Raw genomic sequence first — 20,689 nt, forward strand, 5'->3', positions numbered from 1 at the left:
CTTATACCTAGCCAAACTAGTCTTTAAGGTTGACTGCAAGAACAGAAATAGAGGTAGTATAACTTCCTTATCACTAAAAATAGACCCAAAAGTAGGGCAAATTATCAATACAAGTAGAAAGGGGAGGATAAAGGAAGAAACAAAAAAGGTTACATATGGCAGGAATCATTAAACAGGTTAATAACAACAAATGTCAATAGGTTAAATCTCCATATTAAAAAATTTTCAAACTATGCTATCAGGCATGACCTAAAACAAAGTGACAGGTCAAAAAGACTATAAAAGTTAGAGAAGGCAAACACTAAGAAAAATAAGGCAGTATCAGACCAAAAAAACATTAAAAAGCCTCAGATGGAACACAAAAGGACAGCTTTACTGATAAAAGGCTCAATTTGCCAAGAACACATCATAATCAGGAATCTTTACGGGCTAATAAACCTTCAAAATAAGGAAAGTTACTTTTGATACTAAATATCAAGATAAACATTCTTCCAATTTTTAGCAAAACGTTTACAATGTTTCTAACTCATTTAGGACATGGCTAATACACATCCTTAAACACTAGGGACTGTTTATGTAGAAAATAATGTGGCATATTAAAAGCATGTGAGAAGTATATTTGACTACAGACCTACTGAAGACTGTTTTTAAAAGTTTATTTATTTGAGAGAGAGAAGGGGGGGAGGGGCAGAGAGAGAGGGAGAGAGAGAATTCCAAGCAGACCCTGCACTATCAGTGCAGAGCCCAACGAGGGACTAGATCCCACAATCCCACCAACTGTGAGATCATGACCTGAGCTGAAATCAAGAGTCAGATGCTCAACCGACTGAGCCACCCAGGTGCCCCAGTATTTTTTTTTTTAACTTTTTTATTTTTTTAGAGAGAGAGAGAGAGAGCAAGTGAGAGCATGAGCTGGGGAGAGGGGCAGAGGGAGAGAGGGAGAATCTTACACAGGCTCCATGCATGGAGCCTGATTCGACCCTGGGATCATGACCTGAGCTGAAATCAGAAGTCGGGCACTCAATTGACTAAGCCACCCAGGTGCCCTTATTCAGTATTTTTAATAAAGATTTATAGATTAGATAAAAACATCTTCTGGACAGAGTAATGACCTTGTCTCTGCAGAAACAGGTAATGAACTCCTTCCTGTCTACTAGAAGTTTAAGGCTAAATAATATCATACAGAATACAAGAGGAGGCAGTTATAGCAAGGGCTAACAAGTTAAAAGAACAGACATATCTGGAGAGATGAGTACACAAGGCTTTCCTTTCTCTACTTAGAGGATGGATACTTATTTTTATCCAGCAAAGTCTAAATCAACTTAAAACCACCCAAGTGAATCTTTCAATTAGCTATTTTCCTCCATTAGTCGTTTTATAATAGCTCCTTTTAAAAGTTATTAAAAATTCTTTAACTCCAGGGCACCTGGCTGGCTCAGTTAGTAGAGCATGCGACTCTTGATCTCGGCGTTGTTGAGTTCAAGCCTCATGTTGGGCTTGAAAAGTCTTAAAAAAAAAAAAAAAAAATCTTTTAACTCCTAAGGCCAAAATTAGAATCTGATTAACGTCTTTTCCTTATTATACTGTAAAAAAAACAATGGTTTGAATGACACTGTGTGGAAAAGGATCAAATTACATAGGCAAATCACCAAGTGCAAATTTTTTTCAGTTGCTTCCACTGCCACTCCAGAAAGCAAACCAAACCACATTTCTGGAGAGCACAACCTTGGTTAACATCCCTATCACCCCAAGCCCACTGTCTGCCTCATTACTTTCTGTCCAACTATTTCCCTTCCTTAATAAAAATGCAGACAGGGGGCCTGGGTGGGTTAAGCGTCCGACTTCAGCTCAGGTCATGATCTCGCAGCTTGTGAGTTCAAGCCCTGCACAGGGGCTCTGTACTGACAGCTCAGGGCCTGGAGCCTGCTTCAGATTCTTAGTCTCCCTCTCTCTCTCTGCCCCTCCCCTGCTTGTGCTCTCTTTCTCTCTCAAAAATAAATAAACATTAAAATATTTTTTTAATAAAAAAAATAAAAATGCAGAAAAAGAATGGCATTACAGCAAGAACAGTACAGAAAAACTAATCATTTTGGCCCACTGATGAAATGTAGGACAAAAAGCTGGTTAACACAATGCCAGCCTTCCCCTACATCAGGAACTAGACCTTATTTTCACAAGCTTTGAGGCCAAAACCAGGCAGAAATTAAAATAAATGCACTGGACAAAAAAGTTTGTATTAGAGAACACATGACGAACAATTCTTTATGAGGGATTTTCCATCCTACAAGAATCCTTCACAGTGCTTTTCAGTAATCCCCACCTGCCGCCACCAGTCTACATTCTTGAGTTATAATAAGAACTTTCATAATTAAAGATTGGAGTTAGAAAACAAGCTCAAAGACAATTTTGAAAGCATATTTGATAAATGAGATGCAGACATACTGATCTAAAACATAATGGGAACATCCTGAAATGCCAGTTTATTTCATATGGTTTGTTTGCATATCTAAAAGTACTCAGGTGGTTTAAAAGTCATTTAAAAACCATTTATGTTTAAAAGACATTTAAAAGCCATTTATGTTACTGGAAATCACTTTTGGTTTGGGTAGTCGTTTTCAGGTTCTGAACATTCCATAATATTTTACACTGAAGTTATGTGAAAATGCAGCTCTCTCTGCATTTATTACAACAAATTATTTTCTAATTGCTCTGAAAATTCTTTTTAACAAGTAAATTGTATCATGTCATTCCTTGCTCAAAACCTTCCAGGAACTTCCCACCACCAAGACCTACACACAAGACTCCAAACTTTCGTTACTCCACTTCAGCCACATACTCAATTTTCATACATGAGTGTAAATTCAAACTTCATCAATACTGGTTAGAATACAGAAGAACTATGAAAAAGATGTTGACATCTGCCTAGTATGTCACATAAAGTATGATTTAAAATGGTCTACTAGAAAACTTAGTTTTTTTTCCCCCCCATGCATGATTTGGGTAAGTTCCATCTCTTTCATAATGAATAGCTGTTCAGCAGAGTTAACTCCATGATTCCATGTGATTCTGCTAAATGAATTCAATAAATATTTGAAGCCAAATCTCACAAGGAATCCTGAAGTTAATGCATTAAGTAAAAAGGGCACCTGGGTGGCTCAGTCCCTTAAGCACTGGACTTGGCTCAGGTCACAATCTTGTGGTTCTTGACTTCGAGCCCCATATCGGGCTCTCTGCTGTCAGCACAGAGCCTGCTTCAGATCCTCTGTCTCCCTCTCTCTGCCCCTCCCCTGCTCACTGTGTCTCTGTGAAAAATAAATAAACATTTAAAAAAATCAACTGTCAAAATTACTTTTGACAAATCTTTAGCAGAGCACCACACTGGAGATGCATGGTAGGTGCTATTACTATCCTCACTTTACATGAAGAGCAACTGAAGGCCAGACAGTCTGAGTAACTTGCTCAAGGCAGGATTCAAACTCTAGCAATTCCACTCCAGGTTGCCTAAACTTTACTTCCGTACTGCATGGATTGTCATCCACGTTTTATGAAGAATATTATTACAATCACATCCAGATTCACACTCTGGAACTGAAACAAAACAGATTCAGATATCCTATCTTGGTAACTACTAACTTTAGGGCAAAAGGTCTTTAAATGAAAAGACAAAGTGAGTCATCAGCACAATTAGATCTTTTTCTTTCTTTATGCCAAGGAAATATAACTGAATTCATTTTAATAAAAAGCACATTTGATGTGACTCCACAATCAACAGGATAGTCTTTACCCTGAAGGAACGCTAGAGGCAGGTCAAGAAACAAGTAGACTGGCAGCTTCTCTAAAGAATCACCACTGATTAAAAAACCCGAAACCCCAATTCACATTGGGAAAATGTGATTAGGTAATCAGTAAACTGTGTAACTAATAACCAGAAAATTATTAGAATCAAAGTAGCAACTACATATAAATATACACACACATATCCAAAAGTATTTGGGTAAGACACAAGAATTAAAAACAAGTAACTCAGGTAATAAATCTAAAAGGCAACAATGAAAAACACAGTAAATATGTAGGTCTCCTCTCCATAAGCACTGTGCTAGAACTTGTCAAACAAGAGGCAAAACCTACAAATCTACCCTGTACCTTTTGCAGAGGCTAATCTACTCTGGAAAAAACAAGTAACATTTAAAGACCAAAGGAACAGATATTAAGGTATAATGCCAGTAAATTTAGTAGAATACAAAGTTGAAAAAAAAGTAATGGAGATTTGATAGTCAGTGAAGGTTACTTACAGGAATGTGCTCTGGAACAAAAATGACTAATAAAGAACAGCCAGGAAAATACTCCAAGGAGGAAAAACCACACACACACACACACACACACACACACACACACACAATTCAGACCAGAAAGGGTCCTTTAAAACAAGTCCTGCAATGGTAACATTGACTACATTATAGAAAGCTTTCAATGATAGACATTTGGCAATAAGGACTCACTGTAAATGCTCAGCAAATATTTACAAAATATTATTCTGATAATCACATATAGTTACTGTGAAAGGAAATGAGCTGGAATCAGGTAATCTATGTGTAAGAAAATAAAATGGGTATCACCATAATACACATTTACATATATCAAAATATAGACAAAGTGGTTTAACACTGTTTCTTTTCAATGGCTTCATTCTCTTAAATTTACCAAATTCCAAAAGCATATTTAAAAATTCGAATCCCAGCTTAACAGAAGTAGCAATCAACTGTGGAAAACTTATAGCATGAGAAAGTCTTTTAAAAATACTTTTATCAACCAAATATTACTTTTATATGAATAAAACCTATTATATGGATAACACCTGAGATAATAAGTCGTTTCCCGTATTATATCCCAATATTTCAAAAATCTACAACCAACCCCACCCACTGAATCATAATACAGAACACTCTTTACCTAAGAATTCATTTGTAAGAATGCAGGTTCTGCAGGATTATGGTTGTAGTTCATACAAAATCAAGTGATTTATAAAAAGAATGTCTAAGTAAGGTTTAAGACTGTTACACCAAGTTCTAGGTTGACTGGTGGAATAAAAATGAAAAGCTGAATTCTGAAAAAATATTCAACTTGTGGAGATGTGGACACACACACACACACATGTCAAAGAATGAAGCTTCACTGGTACACTGACTCAACACCTGCTTTGTACAAGGCATTTATTAGGTTCTGAGAATAGTGAGATAGAGCCAGTCCCAGCCTTCACATATTCAAGAGTATAGTAGGAAAGATATGAATAAGCAACTCTAGTACCACGTGGTAAGTGCTATGGAAGGGAAAAGTTCAGTGTTATGTAATCACATAACCTATGCCCAGGTAAAGGGTTCAGAAAAGGTTAAATGATATACATGTTGTGACTTGAAGGATGAGAAGGTAGAGTATTAGGCAGTGTTCACAGAATATCCAAAGCCAAGAAATAAGAGGAAATGTCAAGAGATAAAGTTGAAGAGGTAAACAGGATCAAGATCATGGAGGATCTTAAATGATGATGAGTTTGAACTTTATCTGTTGGCCAATGAACAGAACACCACTTAATGATTTTAAGCACATAACTGTCAGGATTTTATTCTGGTAGTGACAAATGGATTCAAGGAAGACAATGAGAGTAGCAGTTATTCAGTTGAGAAATAATGGCCATGGGAATGCAGCAGTCAGGCTTAAAACTCTTCTGGATGTTTTTCTGGATTAGATGTGGAGAATATGCCAATAGCTAAAAGTTAAGGATGATATCCAAGTCTCTGGCTTAGGAAAGTAGTCTGATGAGGCACATTAGTTGGTATTCTCAAGAAAAACAGGAAGCAGTCTGGATGTGAAATACCTGTAAGGTAATGAAGTGAGAATTCCCCCTTAAATTTGGGCCTCTTGAGAGGTGTAGGCTATACACAAGAAATTAGGAAGCTATCAGTATACGTGATAAGTTCCTGCACAGCAAGCAAGCATCCAGTGAAGGTGTGGAAAGTAAGAGAATGCTTATGATAGAACCATGAAGGTCACCAAAAGGAAGAGGTAAAGAAAAGAGCCTGGAAAGGAGACCAAGAACAATCAGCAAGGGAGGTATCAGGAATTTTTTAAAAGGCAAAGGAAATCAGAATACAATGTGTCAGAAGCCACAGGAAAAGTTATGAAATTAAGAGAAGACAATGTAAAATACTGCCAAGGATCAAGTTAAGATAAAGACTGAAAGGTGTTCACTGTACTTAGTTACATAGAAATGTCACTGGTGACCCTGGTTTTTCTTTAAAGTTTATTTATTTTTATTATTTCTTTAAAGTTTATTTATTTTAAAGTTTATTTGAGTTTATTTATTTTTATTTCTTTAAAGTTTATTTATTTTCTTTAAAGTTTATTTATTTATTTATTGGCTCTGTCAGCACAGAGCCTGATGTGGGGCTTGATCCCATAAACCATGAGATGACGACCTGAGCCAATACTAAGAGTCAGATGCTTAACTGAGCCACCCAGGTGCCCCAGTGACCCTGATTTTTAAAAAGTGACTAGAAACAGATCATTTGAGGGGAGAGAATTACTTCATTTCAAAGATGACTGAAAACACCAGGTCACTCAGTCTTTGCTCTCCTAATTAAAATGCTTAAGTACATTTCTCCTTTCCCATTCTAGAGGGCTGACTTAGATTAGTGGTTTCTAACCATTTCATGTGGGATAACTACTGTGTAACATTAAAAAAGCTTGAACACCAGAATAACTACTTTTTTTTATCAAATTAAAAAACAACAGGATAGAACGCTACTATAGCCAATCAAAGTTTTAAATAAATGCACCTTTCAAAAAATCCTGTTTGAAAAAAAAAAAATACCTAAGACATCTGTGCAGCCAGAATACCATACTTGGTATATATGTGGGTGTGGTAGTCCCTTGTGATACCTCAGAGACTCAGAGATTGAGAAGCCATATGGATAAGATGATCTTCAAAGAATCTATCCAACTTTGGAAATCTGTAATTCTTCAAGTCTTTTTAAAAACATTACTGAAGCAAAATAGCACCTTGTGGTAGGTTTTCCAGTGCCCCCAAATGGAACATGATTTAATACTTGAAGTATTTCAATGTCAGATGCTATCAACTGTAATTAGATGCCTTTCTTTAGTGAAATCCTAAAATCCCCATTAATTAAACAGAAATATGAATTTCTGCTTTTACTTTCCGGTGTTTATTCCAGAAAAAAAGATAACTGGATACAGTCTACATTGTACACAAAAATCTCAAGCCAGCCAGTTTTATTAGTTCATTTTACATTAAGGCAAACATAGGCCAACAGACAAAAAACAATGATTTTCTCTTTTATTCACTGAACCTTGAACAGACAGTATTTGTTCATTCCTTCATTCCCTTAAAAATTATAGCTATTGCTCAGGTGGAGAAAGAACACAGCATCAGGATTCTGCCAGTTTTTCCATCAGTCGAAACAAATGACTTCCTTAGTTACAAAACCCACTAAGGTTGCCAACTGAAAGGTGCTATTCAAATATAAAGCAATTTCTCCAACCACAGATAATAAATAAATTATAACTAGTGGTCAGTTATATTTAGATAAATCTAATAATAATTCTAAGGACCAGACTATAAAAAAGACAAAAAATAGTCTTTCAGTATTTATTGGTCCATCAGTAAAAACACAAATTTCCTTTACAAAAATGGAAAAGACATTCCTACTGTTGCTTTAGTGAAGAATCATTTAGTAATTCAAAGCAAGAATATAAGCCCACAAATTCCACAAGGTGAACAACCATATGTGTGTTTTGCTCAGTTTAAGGTCAAAAATAATAAATCATTTTAGAGCAGTTCAAGTTACACAAATAAGTCAATCTTAAAATCTAATTTTTAGCAGCAGTGAATTAATAAAAAATTATTCTGATAAAACGACAAAACACTCCAAAAATTCAAAAATCATCACCCTGTTATCCCAGGCAATGCTGAAAAACTAAAAATGGACTCAAGAAAATCTAAAATCTGTAAGACAGTTTGCTAAATTCTATACCAATGGTGTACTAAATTCAAACACCAAATGAGTGAGACAGAGAAGTTTTTGAAACTACAAAAAAATGTCAAAAAGTTTCATGTGTAAGAATTCTATAATCTAGTGATTATAGAACTAAAAGCTTTTATATATTTCTCATTCATTCATTATTCTTCCGTGATTAAAGTTAAACCAGCAAATGAAATAAAAATGACCAGAGAATTTCAGATTTGTCATTAGCATTCAGAATCACCAATTTTCAGGGCTGGATAAAATGAGACTGAAAGAGAGTATTTTAATTCTCTTATTGTATGGGATGACACTAAGATCAGAGTGATCAAATGACTTTCCCAAGGTAACTATGCTGGAGAGCCCACCATAGAGTGCACATTTCCTAGTTCTCACAGTCCATAGGTTCTTCCAGCTTACTACACTGCATTTTTCTACATTAAAAAAAAAGAAAAAAAAGCTGGGGGTGAGGGGGCAATGTTTTACTCTGCCATTGCAAAGACTGTCTCTGGCTCTCTTCATGGCCTAGCACAATGTCTGACATATATTAGGCATGAAGTTATGGTAGTTCACTCCCACATAAAACTTCCTTTAAAGCTTATTTGACTACTTAGCAAAACCATGTCTTTAACCTGAATAATGTAAGGTGAAAATGACTTGCAAATGTATTTAACTGGGACTTTTTTGATCAAAGGTTTCAATGAACTCTGATTTACTCTGGAATTACCACTGTACAATCCGAGAGGCAGATAAAATCCTCCACCCCACCCTATCCCAGTATTGTTAAATGTAGCCAGGTCAATTGCCCACAGCTGTCAGATACCAAAAGGATTTAACAGTCTGTTCAACAAAACCATACAAAGTAGTTCAGCAGATACTCTGATGAATGGCCTGACATCAAAGAACCTTTATCACGCAGGCCAGGCTTGGTCTGGTAATTTTTCAGGTAAAATTTAAAAACGAATTTAAGATGCTTCTACCCAGAAAGTTTAAAAACTCATTCCCATAGATAAAAAAGCAAATGCTACTCAACACCATTTCGCTTTGCCAACCAACAGTCACTGTATTTACCCATCCCATACCCTAAGACTTCAAATAACGGGGTGGCTCATTATCAAAGGTTATTATCTATCAAATTCTAGGCCTTGGAAATCACAATTCCTATCAACCACAATGTACTAATCATTCATGGAATTTGGCTTCCCTCACTAAACACATCATCACATTTGCAAATATCCCCCGTACCCAAAACACCAGAGATAAATGCTGTGTCACTCAGAAAAAACAAAAAACAACAACAAAAACCCCACATATGTATTTTTCTGAAACTAAAAGGAAACTGTCAAAGAAGGCCGCTAACCTGTGCCCTCGGGCTATTCCAGTCCCTACAAAAGCATCCAGAAATGTGCGTCCCTAACCTCATGTGCTTCCAGGCAGCTTTCGTCTGACGGGAAGCCCCCTGACCTGCACAACTCGTCATGAAAAGGCTGCACCCGCTGGGTTCCACCTCCACGGCCCAGGGCTACTTCTCACCATTTCCAGGTGAGCACCGGAGCCGTCGGGATGTCCGCTGCCCGGGGCCGGACTGGCCCTACCCTCCGGGGTCTTCCGCTCGCTGTTGCGCTTTAAACCGCCGGCGTCTCCTCGGCCCCCAGCCTCCCGGCGCCGCCGCTGCCTGCTCCACAGGTACATGGCACCTGCACCTAGCAGCAGGGGAGCCCCGACTGCCAGCGCCAGCTGCCATCGCGGCAGGCCCCCAGTGCCGGGGCCTGCAGTCGCACCGCCGCCGCCCACCCCACTCCCGGAGCTAGGCGCAGCCGCTGCGACCACCGCCGCCTCCACAGGCTTAGAGGCGGCCATGACTGAGTGTCCTCCGCCACCGCCTCACTGCTGGTCGCGGGCGCCTCAGTCACCAGGTAGCGTGCGAAGGAAGACCAGAAGGAGGGAAGGGAGGCAATGAGCGAGCGAGCACGCTGGGAAGCAAGAGCGGACGACAGAAAAGGGCCAGAGGTCACCGGAAGCCCAGGGCATGCCGGGCCAGACCCTACCGTCCTTCTCCTCCCGTCTTAACCGTAGGCGGGAACGGAAATAGGGGAGAATTACTTCCGGGTTAGGGGGAACAGGGCGGGAGAAAGTCGTCGTAAGTGGCTCCTTCTCTTTCTTTAAGTCCCCTCGCTGTTTGTGACACTAGCTTCTGGAGTTTTCGGCCTCCAGTGGTAGCCAGTGTCGTCCTCTCCGTCTTCAGAGGGTCCTCTTATCTTGAGAAGCGGAGGAGGGGCGCATATAAGTCGGATCTACAGTACGCAGGCGGTCAGTGGAGGATTTGCAGCAGCCCTACGAATGGGCGGGAGTGGCTGAAGAGTTGTGAATGTTATTGGCTGGCAGGAGCAGTGGGCGGGGCGTAGCCCAAATAGCCCAATTTATTGGTAGAATTTGGGCCTCGTTTACCCGTTTCAGCCACGTAGGCGCTTCTTAGATTCTCAGGTCCTGTAGCTTGGTTTTATGTCTTCATGTCTGTGAAGCCAGTGGATTAGAAGGACTTGTAAAGGTGTATGAAAGAAGAGCTCAAAGCTATAGGTAGCCTGTTGTGTCACTGATTCTTTTATTTCTACTATGGCCAGATTTTAGTTTGGAGGCATTTAGATTGGGGGCAGATAGCAGAAATCAGAGTTGGGGGAAACGGGTAAATCTAAATTTGCTTCGGCCAAAACGGCTTGAGTCCCTATGGTTCACCGTCTGCACCAGTTACGAAAGCGATGATGATGTACGGGAACTGAGTGGGTAGAAATGCGAAGACCCAGAGTTCCCACCTATTAGCAGCTTTCCAGTACATAGTTGTGCCTTGTGCTGGATTTCTCCTGACACACCAGCCCACATCGCGATCCCTGGAGCACCCGCGCCCTCCGCAGTGCTTTGATCTGCCCGCTGCCTTGGGTGTTTTGCACTAGCTGTCTCAGATTTCTTGCTTCATTCCTAAACCGAAATGTCAATCCATAGCTTTCATATATCGAATAGCTTTGTCAAGTCCTTTCCCCGTGCTCTGGACCAGACATCTTAAAATACAAGCATTTCCCTTGCAAGGAATTTTTCGGAAGTCATAGTATTTTCAATTGGAAAAGGCAGGTATTACTAGAGAATCAATTCAGAGCTATGACTCCCTATTTCAAATACACTGGTCTGCAAACCCTTATATTAAAAATTTAGAAATGATCATTTTGCTTTGGGGCACAACAGAATTTTCAACATCACAGTAGAGCTACATAAAGATTGAAATACAATGTAGTAAGTGGCACCAAAATAGACGGATTAAATTAGAATGGGCTGATTTGAATGTTTCAGGATCATTGCTTTTCTCCCGCTTCATGTAGATTCCAGTTAGTAAATTGCTTTCAGGTAAAGGGATTCCTTAGTAACAGACTAAAAGATGAGCTAAAAATAATAGCAATTGGGGCGCCTGGGTGGCTCAGTCCGTTGGGCATCCGACTTCGGCTTAGGTCAGTATCTCACGGTCCCTGAGTTGGAGCCCCCGTGTGGGGCTCTGTGCTGACAGCTCAGAGCCTGGAGCCTGCTTTGGATTCTGTGTCTCCCTCTCTCTCTGACCCTCCCCATTCATGCTCTGTCTCTGTCACAAAAATAAATAAACGTTAAAAAAATTTAAAAATAATAGCAATAGAATTGAGTTGATCAAATAGTGGTTGGGGTAGGTAGTCCTCTTCCTTCTTGATTCCCAAACCTCAAAGGAAAGTCTTCTGACCCTTAATGTAATTTCACCCTTGCCTCTTCAGAATAGAATTAGGACTTTTCTTTCTTGAAATTTCCATTTTTCAGCAGCCTCGGGGGATTGTAGAATGCTAGTAATTACTATTGGCAGGAACTAAGTCATTTGAAGGTTTTATTTTTAACTGTTACTTATTTATCAGAATAGGTAACATTGTTATGGTTGCAATACAAGTTATAAAAGTTTTACTGTGAAAAATCTCCCTGTCCCCAGCCACCCAGGTCCCCTTTCCAAAGACATCAGTGTTAGAGTTTCTTGAAACACTTTAATATTTATCTAAAGGGCTGCTTTTGTTGGTTTGATTTTTAAGGTTGTCATCAGTAAATGAATTTGTTCTTGTTTATTTTGTGATTTGTTAAACATAACATTTTCATTCCCTAGCCTATTCATCTTTTTTCCCCATTTTCTCTATCATTTCCTAATTGATTATAATATAGAACTGCATGTCACTAGTTCTATGACCTTATTGACCTGATGCATAAATTTCTAAGCTGTGAAATAGCGAAAACACACCTCTCACACCTTTATATGAAAGATTTAACTAGATAATATTTAAGGTCTTCTTCGTATCTTGTTTGTTGCAAAATAGCAGACATTCACTGCTTAATTTTCTATATCTAAAATTTGAAAGGAGAGAAGTAAAATTGTTTCTAAGAAAACTGAAGTTTTATGTATGTGAACACAGACATTTTCTTTCTCTTGCTAGATTCATGGAACTCAATAGAAGATTTCTTTATCTCTTCTCTGGTCTGTATCTTAGGAGTCAGTTGAATGAGGTAGAACATCTAATGGACTGGGATGCAAAAGACCTGAGTTTTGTTTTGTTTTAGGTAGGCTCTATACCCAACATGGGGCTTGAACCCATGATTGTGACATCAAGAGTTGCATCCTCTACTGCCTGAGCCAGCCAGGTGTCGCAAGACCCGAGTTCTCATTCTAGATTTTAATACTACTGAGCTGTGTGTGTGTGTGTGTGTGTGTGTGTGAGAGAGAGAGAGAGAGAGAGAGAGAGAGAGAGAGAGAGAGAGAGACTGTGAGCACCGATGTGACCAGTGGATTCAATGATTTCTTTTTTTAAAATGTTTATTATTTTTGAGAGAGAAAGCATTAGTGGGGGAGGGGCAGAGAGAGAGGAAGAGAGAGAATCCTAAGCCGGTTCCGCACTCAGCCCGTGGGGACCCCTATCTGGGGCTCTAAGCAGCTGGATCTCAAGACAGTGAGAGCACAGCCTGAGCCATTATCAAGAGTCGGTCGCTTAACTGACTGAGCCACCCAGGTGCCCCAGGTTAGATCATTTCTAAGGCTCCTCATAGCTTTAAAATTGTATAATTCTATGCCCTTAATTGTCATTGCTACCTGAAAGACTTTATTATTTGTAGAATTGGTAGACTGCTTGATTGGTGTTCAAGCCTTCCAGTGAGTCCACAGACCCTCTTTTCTCTATTTTATCTTTTCTGAATGCTGTATTAGGTTCCCAGCTTCCAGAACCTCTCTTCTATGTGTTACTCTGCACCTAGCGACTAGATTACTCTTTCCAAAGCATAACTCCAATTTCATTCTTGAGCTCAGAAACTTTTAGACCTTCTCTACTTCCTATAAGGTTAAATGCCTGCCCACCCTCACCTCTTTCCATACACTTCATCTATTTTATTGGTCAGTACTCATAGCACTTGGCAGTATTTGAAATTATTTATTTATGTGACCCCTCATAGGACATAAACTCTACAAAAAGTTTGTTCATCTTGTACTCCAGAGCCCAGAAGATAGTGTAAGGGTTAATTTTATCTGGTCAACTAGTCCACACGGTGCCCAGATATTTGGCCATATGTTATTCTGGGTGTGTCTGTGAGGCTGTTTTTGGATGAGATTAACATTTAGGTAAAGCAGATTGCTCTTCCTAATGTGAGTGGCCCTAATCAGTTGAAGGCTTGAAAGGAATAAAAAAGCTGATCTTCCCTCAGTAAGAGGGAGGTTCCACTGCTTGACTGCCTGTAGCTGGGACATTGTTTTTTTTTTTTGTTTGTTTGTTTGTTTGTTTGGTTGGTTGGTTTTTTTTTTGTTTTTCCTGCCTTTGGAATTAACTGAAGCATTGGCTCTTGGGTCTTGAATTTGCCAGCTTTCAGACTGCAGTTTGCACCATCAGCTTTCTTGGGTGTCTCTCAACTACAGATCTTGAGACTTCTCAGCTTCCATAATTGCATGAGTCCCTTCCTTATAACAAATATATTTATAAATATATATATCCAATAGATTGTTTCTCTGGAGCATGCTAAGTGATACAAATTTTGGTACTAGGAGTGGAGTGCTGCTGTGAAAAATATCTAAAAATGTGAATGTCGCTTTGGAGTTGTGATGGGTGGAGGCTGAGAGAGTTTTCAGTTATGTGCTAGAAAAAGCCAAGATTTCTGTGAAGGAACTATTGGTAGACAAAGACATTTAAGGCAATTCTGTTGAGGGCTCAGAAAGAAAAAAGTGAGAGATGGAGACCAAGCATCCATTTTCTTACTGAAATATATAAATAATCATGAACAGAATGTTGGTAGAAATATAGATGTTAAAGGCTCTTTCAGCGAGGTCTCAGAGTAAATGAGTAACAGGTTACTAGAAACTGGAGGAAAATGATCTTTGTTATAAAGTGCCAAAGAACTTGGCTGAATTGTGTCCTAGTATTTTGTAGAAGGTAGAACTTATGAGTGATAAAATTGGATATGGAAGCTGTGGTCTGGGTCCTTCCTATTGCTTTCAGTAAAATGGAAGAGGAGAGAGATGTACCAAAGAAGAAACTGTTAAGTAAAAAGGAACTAAAAACTGGAGGTTGGAAAATTCTTAGCCTATACATATTGCAAAAGATGATAAAGCTTGTTCTCAAAGAAACACTAATGGTATGGCTGAACAACTGTTTGATAGATCTTGAGTACAACTCATGAGCTTCATCAGCCATCTAAGCAGAGCCAGAAGTAATAACAGAAGAAACACTGCCAGCTGGGACTAAAGAGGACCAAAATGAAGGGGGAATGGCAGAATGAAGGAAGGCTATTGGACTTTTGTGATATATGAGACCATATGGGACCATAGAGCTACTCTGCTATAAGCATGCCTTATCTTTCAAAAGGGAACAATGACCCCAGAGGCTGTTCAAAAATGAAGACTGCCATTCCCACTACAGAGTCAGAGGGCAGGGCCGGTTCCTCCTCTATTTCAAAGGGTGGGCCCACCAGGTGCCTCAGAGGCAGTCACCCTTGTAGAAAGCTGCATGGACTGCGCTGTACCCCTCTCTAACTGAGGTGACCCTGCCACCCAATTGGGCCTGGAGGGCAGAGTATGGAAACAAAGAAAATTATTCTTGAGCCTTAAGATCTAATGGAATTTGCCTTACTAAATTTTGAACTTTTTTGGGACCCCTCAACCCTTCTTTCATATTTCTCCTTTTTGGAATGGAAATGTCTATAATCTGTCTGTCACATCATTGTATTTCAGAAGGAAATAACATGTGTTGTTTCACAGGTTCACAGCTGGACAGGAATTTTGCCTCAGGATAAATCATAAGTCTCACTCAGTTTTTTTCTGTCATCCATGTTTGATTTGTATGATGTTGAAACAAGACTTTGGACTTTAGCTTTTAGAGTATATGCTGGAATGAGTAGTTGGGGGCTATTGAGATGAAATGAATGTATTTTACCTGTGAGGACATGAGTTTTGGGGGAATAGTGCCTCACTCACTGTGCCAAAATCTGTATTAGTCTCCTAGGGCTGCTATAACCAAATACCATAGACTGGGTGGCTTGGACAGCAGAAATTTATTTTTCACAGTTCTGGAAGCGGGGAAGTCCAAGATCAAGGTTCTGGCCAATTTGGTTTCTAGTGAAAGCTCTATTCCTGGCATGTCCTCACATGACCTCTCTTTTTTTTTTTGTGGTAACTAAGAGAGAGAGAGAGCGTGTGAGAGTGAGTGCTTATGTGCACAAGTTCTTTAGTGCCTCTTCTTAGAAAGGCACTAATTGCATAGGACCAGGGCCCCACCCACCTTCATGATATCATTTAATTCTCATTATCTCCCAAAGGCTCCATCTCCAAATACCATCACATTAGGATTAAGAATTCAACCTAAGCATTTGGTGTATGCAGGGGAGACACGAACATTCAGGCCAAAGCATATAGTCAGCACTCAATAGATACTGTTTTAAGGAAATGATATTTAAGGGTATCAAAAAAGGAAAAAAAATGACATTTAGGATAGAATAAATAGAATTTTCATTTACTTACAATAGTCTATTTTAATAGTATATATAGTATATCTACTATATATGAGCCTTCCTTTAAACTCCCAAAATACTTCTCTGGAAGTTTCTTAAAACAGAACTCTTTTTACCTTGTTTTATAGAATTATACTTGTCCTGCCTCATCTATTAGATTATAATCATCCTAGATCAGAAGGTATATCTGATTCATCTTTTATCTTAAACAGTGCGTAACACAATGTCTCCTGTAATGCTATATGTCAGAGCAAAGGGATATGCTTTCTCTTCCTGCATTGGACCTGCACAACAATATATATTTCCCCCTCACAACTCCTACATTGCCATAATTATTTGTTCTCATGTGCTACCCATATTCAATTCTGAGTCATTGAGAGGCGGAAATAATGTTCTGGTCATTTTGTGCTCCTACATCTATTACGTGGCTGAGCACATAATAATTGTTTGTTAACATACTTATTTTATCCACCCAACATGATACCTGAAACGTGGTCAGTGCTGAATAAAGAGTTGGTGAAGGGTTTGTTGAACAATTCCCTGACTGCTGCTTCATTTCCATACTGTTGCCAAAATTAATAATCTAATGCCACCATTGCTGTCCAACCACAGGTATCAGCTAAGAGACCAGCTCATGCTGTCACTGCTGCCATCACCAGGAATAGTCTGCTTCCCCACCATCCACCATCATCCTGTCTACTGGTTTCCAGTCCAAGCATGCTGTAGTCATTGTTACCATCTGCACCACTGAAGCTGCTTCCATTGGGACCTGACTGGTTTGTCCTTCATACCCTACTTATGATATATAGAAGTCCATGTTTCCTCTGAGCCCTCATGCTGTTAATTTTTCTCTAATTTTTCTCCTGATGGATTCTGCCTTATTCAACTTCCATCAAAGCATCAGCTAAGTGGGTGGTACTTCTTTGTTCTCAGGGGGAATGTCACTTTATGATTCAATCAAGTAGCTGCTCTTTTTGCTGTCAGAAGGAACCTCTGCATTTATCCTTAACCCTAGCTCCCTCTCCTTAGCTGTGACTGATCATGCATGCATATACTTGATGCACGCATTTGCTACCTTTCTGCCCACTCACAGATTTGTTAAGATCTTTCTATCCTCATCAATTTAGTTCATCACCACCCACAAGAATTTGTGTCATTTGCACATGTGGAAATGTTGCCTTGCTTATACTTATAAAGATATTATATATAGGTTACATGAATTGTGCCCTACACAAGAAGGCTGGATCAAGTGGGGGCTAAGGTCCAGCCTGCATTTTGTTCCTCAGTCTGGTATCAGGCTGTGTCTGCCTGGAGAAAGGTGCTCCTTTTTCTGAATTGCATGAAGATACTGTCCATCACTAAGTGATCAGCCTGCAGTGGAATATCCACCAAAAAAAGGGTACCATTTTCTAATTCATTCCTATTAGACCAGGAACCTTGGTTATACAAACTTGATCTTAGCCTTGATCTAGCATTGAACCTGAGGACCTCTAGGCTATACTTCCCCTATCTTTACCTTTTGTTGTTTTTCCAAGCCAGTGGAAACTAGCTTCAAATCCAGCAATGAGGAGGAGACTCAATTTTGCTAAATTATGAAAAAATGTAAAACCATAAAAGATAGTTTCTGTGTCTATGTTCTGGTTGCCTATTGCTGCTTAACAACCTATCCCAAGTAGCAGTGGCTTAAAGCAACTTAGTGGCTTTGAACAACCATTTTATTATATCTTAAAGTTTTATTGCTCAGGAGTTTGGGCAAGGCTTGATTGACTCTCCTGTTGGTGTCAATGGTTTATACTCCTGGCAGATGGCCTGATCTGGAGGGTTCCAGAAAGCTTCACTCAGTGCCTGACACCTTGGTGAAAATGGCTTGAAGACTGGATGCATTTCAGATTACTCAGGGGGACACCTTCTTGTGGCCTTTCCAGCATGGCAGTCGGGGCCATCTCAGGGTTCCTAGAGAGAATGTCCCAAGAGCCCTAGGAAGAAGCTGCATAGCTTTGTAAAGCCTTGTTCTGCCACATTTTATGGGTCAGACATGTTACTAGGGCCAGCACAGATTCATGGGGAGGTGAATTAGACTCCAACTTTCCATAGGAGAAGTATCAAAAAAGTTGCAATTATTTTTACTCTACCACCATCTTCTACTAAGATTTAACCAATGTTACTATCTTGCCATAATTGCCCATGACACAATTATAAAAACATTTTTATTATGGAAGCTTTATAAAGATCATCTGGAAGTCTAAATAAATTATCATACCTAACAATGAAATGTTAGTACTTTTCTCTTTTTTAAGTCAAGAATCAGTCAGGGATTTCAGGTTCTATTACATAGTACGGAAGGTGTTAGACAAAATAATAAGACAAAAAAAGAAATAAAAGGAGATTGGAAAGGAAGAAGTAACTTTTCATTATCTATGAACAATCTGGTTGTCTCCATAGAACCCCCCAAAAGTATAATTTACTAGAAATAATAAAATAATTTAGCAATGCTGGTGGATGAAAGATTAGCACTATTCTTAAACTGGTCCCTTATGTTTGCCAAACTATTGGCTATTTTGTGGTTCTCCTGTTCTCAGGTCTGGCAGATGCCCTGTTGCTTCCTTCTTTTTCCTCCTGCTTGGACAACTGTCCCAGGTCTTAGCTTTTGGTGGTTTGACTCACACTGTCCACTTGGGGACGGAGCCCATTTTGTCATCAATATTTGCTGTAGAGTTGTCTATGGATATGTTCCTCTACAATTGTTCTACTGGCTTTTTTATGTGGGGATTCAGAGAGATTGAAAACCTATGCTGTCTTCATTATTGTCATCCCTGAATACCTCTAGCTCAACAGCATTTTGATCTTGTAGCTACACATTTAGAGAAGTTTCTTTTTCTTAGTAGTACTCATTTTTATTTTTACTTTTATTATGAAATAATTATGGATTTGCAGAAAGTTGCAAATAAATGCACACGGAGGTCCCATGTACCCTTCATGCCACTTCTTCCAGTATTGACAACTTGCATAACTATAGGACAATATCAAACCAGGAAATTGACATTGATACAATCTACAAAATTTATTCAGATTTCATTAGCCATACATGCACTTGTATATGTGTGTTAAAATTCTGTGCAGTTTTCACACATGTTTCATGTAACTACCATTGCAATCAAAATACAGAACTGTTCCATCATCACAAAGTTTTTCTCATGCTAAACTTTTATAGCCACAACCCCCTGCTCCCAATCCTTAACCCTTGGCAATCACTAATCTGTTCTTCATCTCTATGATTGTGTTATTTCAAGAATGTTGTATAAATAAAATTATATAGTATGAATTCTTTTAAGACTTTTCACTCAGCATAATTCTCTTGAGGGCAATCTAAATTGTGTATATCAAATCTGTATATTCATTCACGTGTAGGTTTTAGCATGAACATAGGTTTTAATTACTCAAGGGTAAATACCCAATAGTGCATTATACCCAATACTGATTTATTTTGAGAGAGAGAAAGAGAGAGAGCATGCATGTGCATGCCATGAGTCGGGGAAGGGCGGAGATAGGGAGACAGAGAATCCCAAGCAGGCTCCTCACTGTCAGCACAGATTCCAATTTGGGGCTCGATCTCACAAACCGTAAGATCATGACCTGAGCCAAAATCAACAGTCAGACACTTAAACAACTGAGCCACCCAGGAGCCCCACACTTTTAGTTTTAAAATGAACTAGCAAACTGTTTTCCAAAGTGACTGTACCACTTTTAAGTCCTACCAGCAAGGCAAGAATGAGTTAGCTTCTCTGCTGCATCTCCAGCATTTGGTGTTTACACTAGTCTTAATAAATTTTATCCATTCTGATAGGTGTTTAGAGTGATAACTGATTTTGTCTTTAATTTGCATTTACCTGATGGGTAATGATGCCGACACCTTTCCTTGTGCTTATTTGCTATCTATATGTCTTTTTCAATGAAGTGTCTTTCATGTCTTTTGCTCTTTTGTTCTTTTAATTTTGACAGTTATTTATATATTCTAGAAACTAGTCCTTGTTGGATACATTGTTTGCAAATATTTTCTCCCAGTATTTAGCTTTTCTTTTCATTTTCTTAACAGGGTGATTTACAGAGCAAAAGTTCTTAATATGATGGGATCTAGCTAATCAGTTTTTCCTTTTATGAATTATATGTCTAGTGTCAAATCTAAGAACTCTTTGCTTTGTTATTTTTTATTTTTTTTAATTTTATTTTTAAAGATTTTTTTAAAATTTATTTATTTATTTTGAGAGAGAGTGTGTGTGAGTAGGAGAGAGGCAGAGAGAGAAGAGAGAATCCCAAGTAGACTCTGTACTGTCAGTGCAGAGCCTGATGTAGGGCTTGATCCCACAAACTGTGAGATGACAACCCTAGCCAAAATCATGAGTTGGACACCCAACCCACTGATCCACCCAGGTGCCCCAAGATTTTATTTTTAAGTAATATCTACACCCAAACCTACAACCCTGAGATCAGGAGTTACATGTTCCACCAACTGAGCCAGCCAGGCACCCCTCTTTACCTAGTTCTTGATCTGAAATATTGTCTCCATTTTGTTCCCTAGAAGCTTTATAACATCACAACTTATATTTAATTCTGTGATCCATTGTGAG

General features: G+C 39.0%; 2 protein-coding genes across 3 annotated transcripts in view; one reads left to right on the top strand and one right to left on the bottom strand.

Moving 5' to 3' along the window:
• The window catches only part of TOMM70 (translocase of outer mitochondrial membrane 70), a 34,396-nt gene extending 23,995 nt beyond the window's left edge, over positions 1 to 10,401 (bottom strand). The window contains exon 1 of the mRNA XM_043593962.1: positions 9,567 to 10,401. Coding sequence (XP_043449897.1) covers positions 9,567 to 9,893 — 327 coding nt within the window. The 5' untranslated portion in view covers positions 9,894 to 10,401. The remainder of the gene's footprint in view (positions 1 to 9,566) is intronic.
• Positions 10,121 to 20,689, top strand: part of LNP1 (leukemia NUP98 fusion partner 1) — a 38,070-nt gene continuing 27,501 nt past the window's right edge. The window contains exons 1-2 of one of the 2 annotated variants that reach the window (XM_043593965.1): positions 10,121 to 10,173; positions 16,677 to 16,840. The gene's annotated coding sequence lies outside the window, so the exon portion shown is untranslated. Of the gene's footprint in view, positions 10,174 to 10,506; positions 10,611 to 16,676; positions 16,841 to 20,689 lie in introns of those variants that run through there. The other variant, XM_043593964.1, reaches the window with a different exon arrangement.

The sequence above is a fragment of the Prionailurus bengalensis genome, chromosome C2, assembly GCF_016509475.1.
Source record: "Prionailurus bengalensis isolate Pbe53 chromosome C2, Fcat_Pben_1.1_paternal_pri, whole genome shotgun sequence".
Classification (NCBI taxonomy): Eukaryota; Metazoa; Chordata; class Mammalia; order Carnivora; family Felidae; genus Prionailurus; species Prionailurus bengalensis.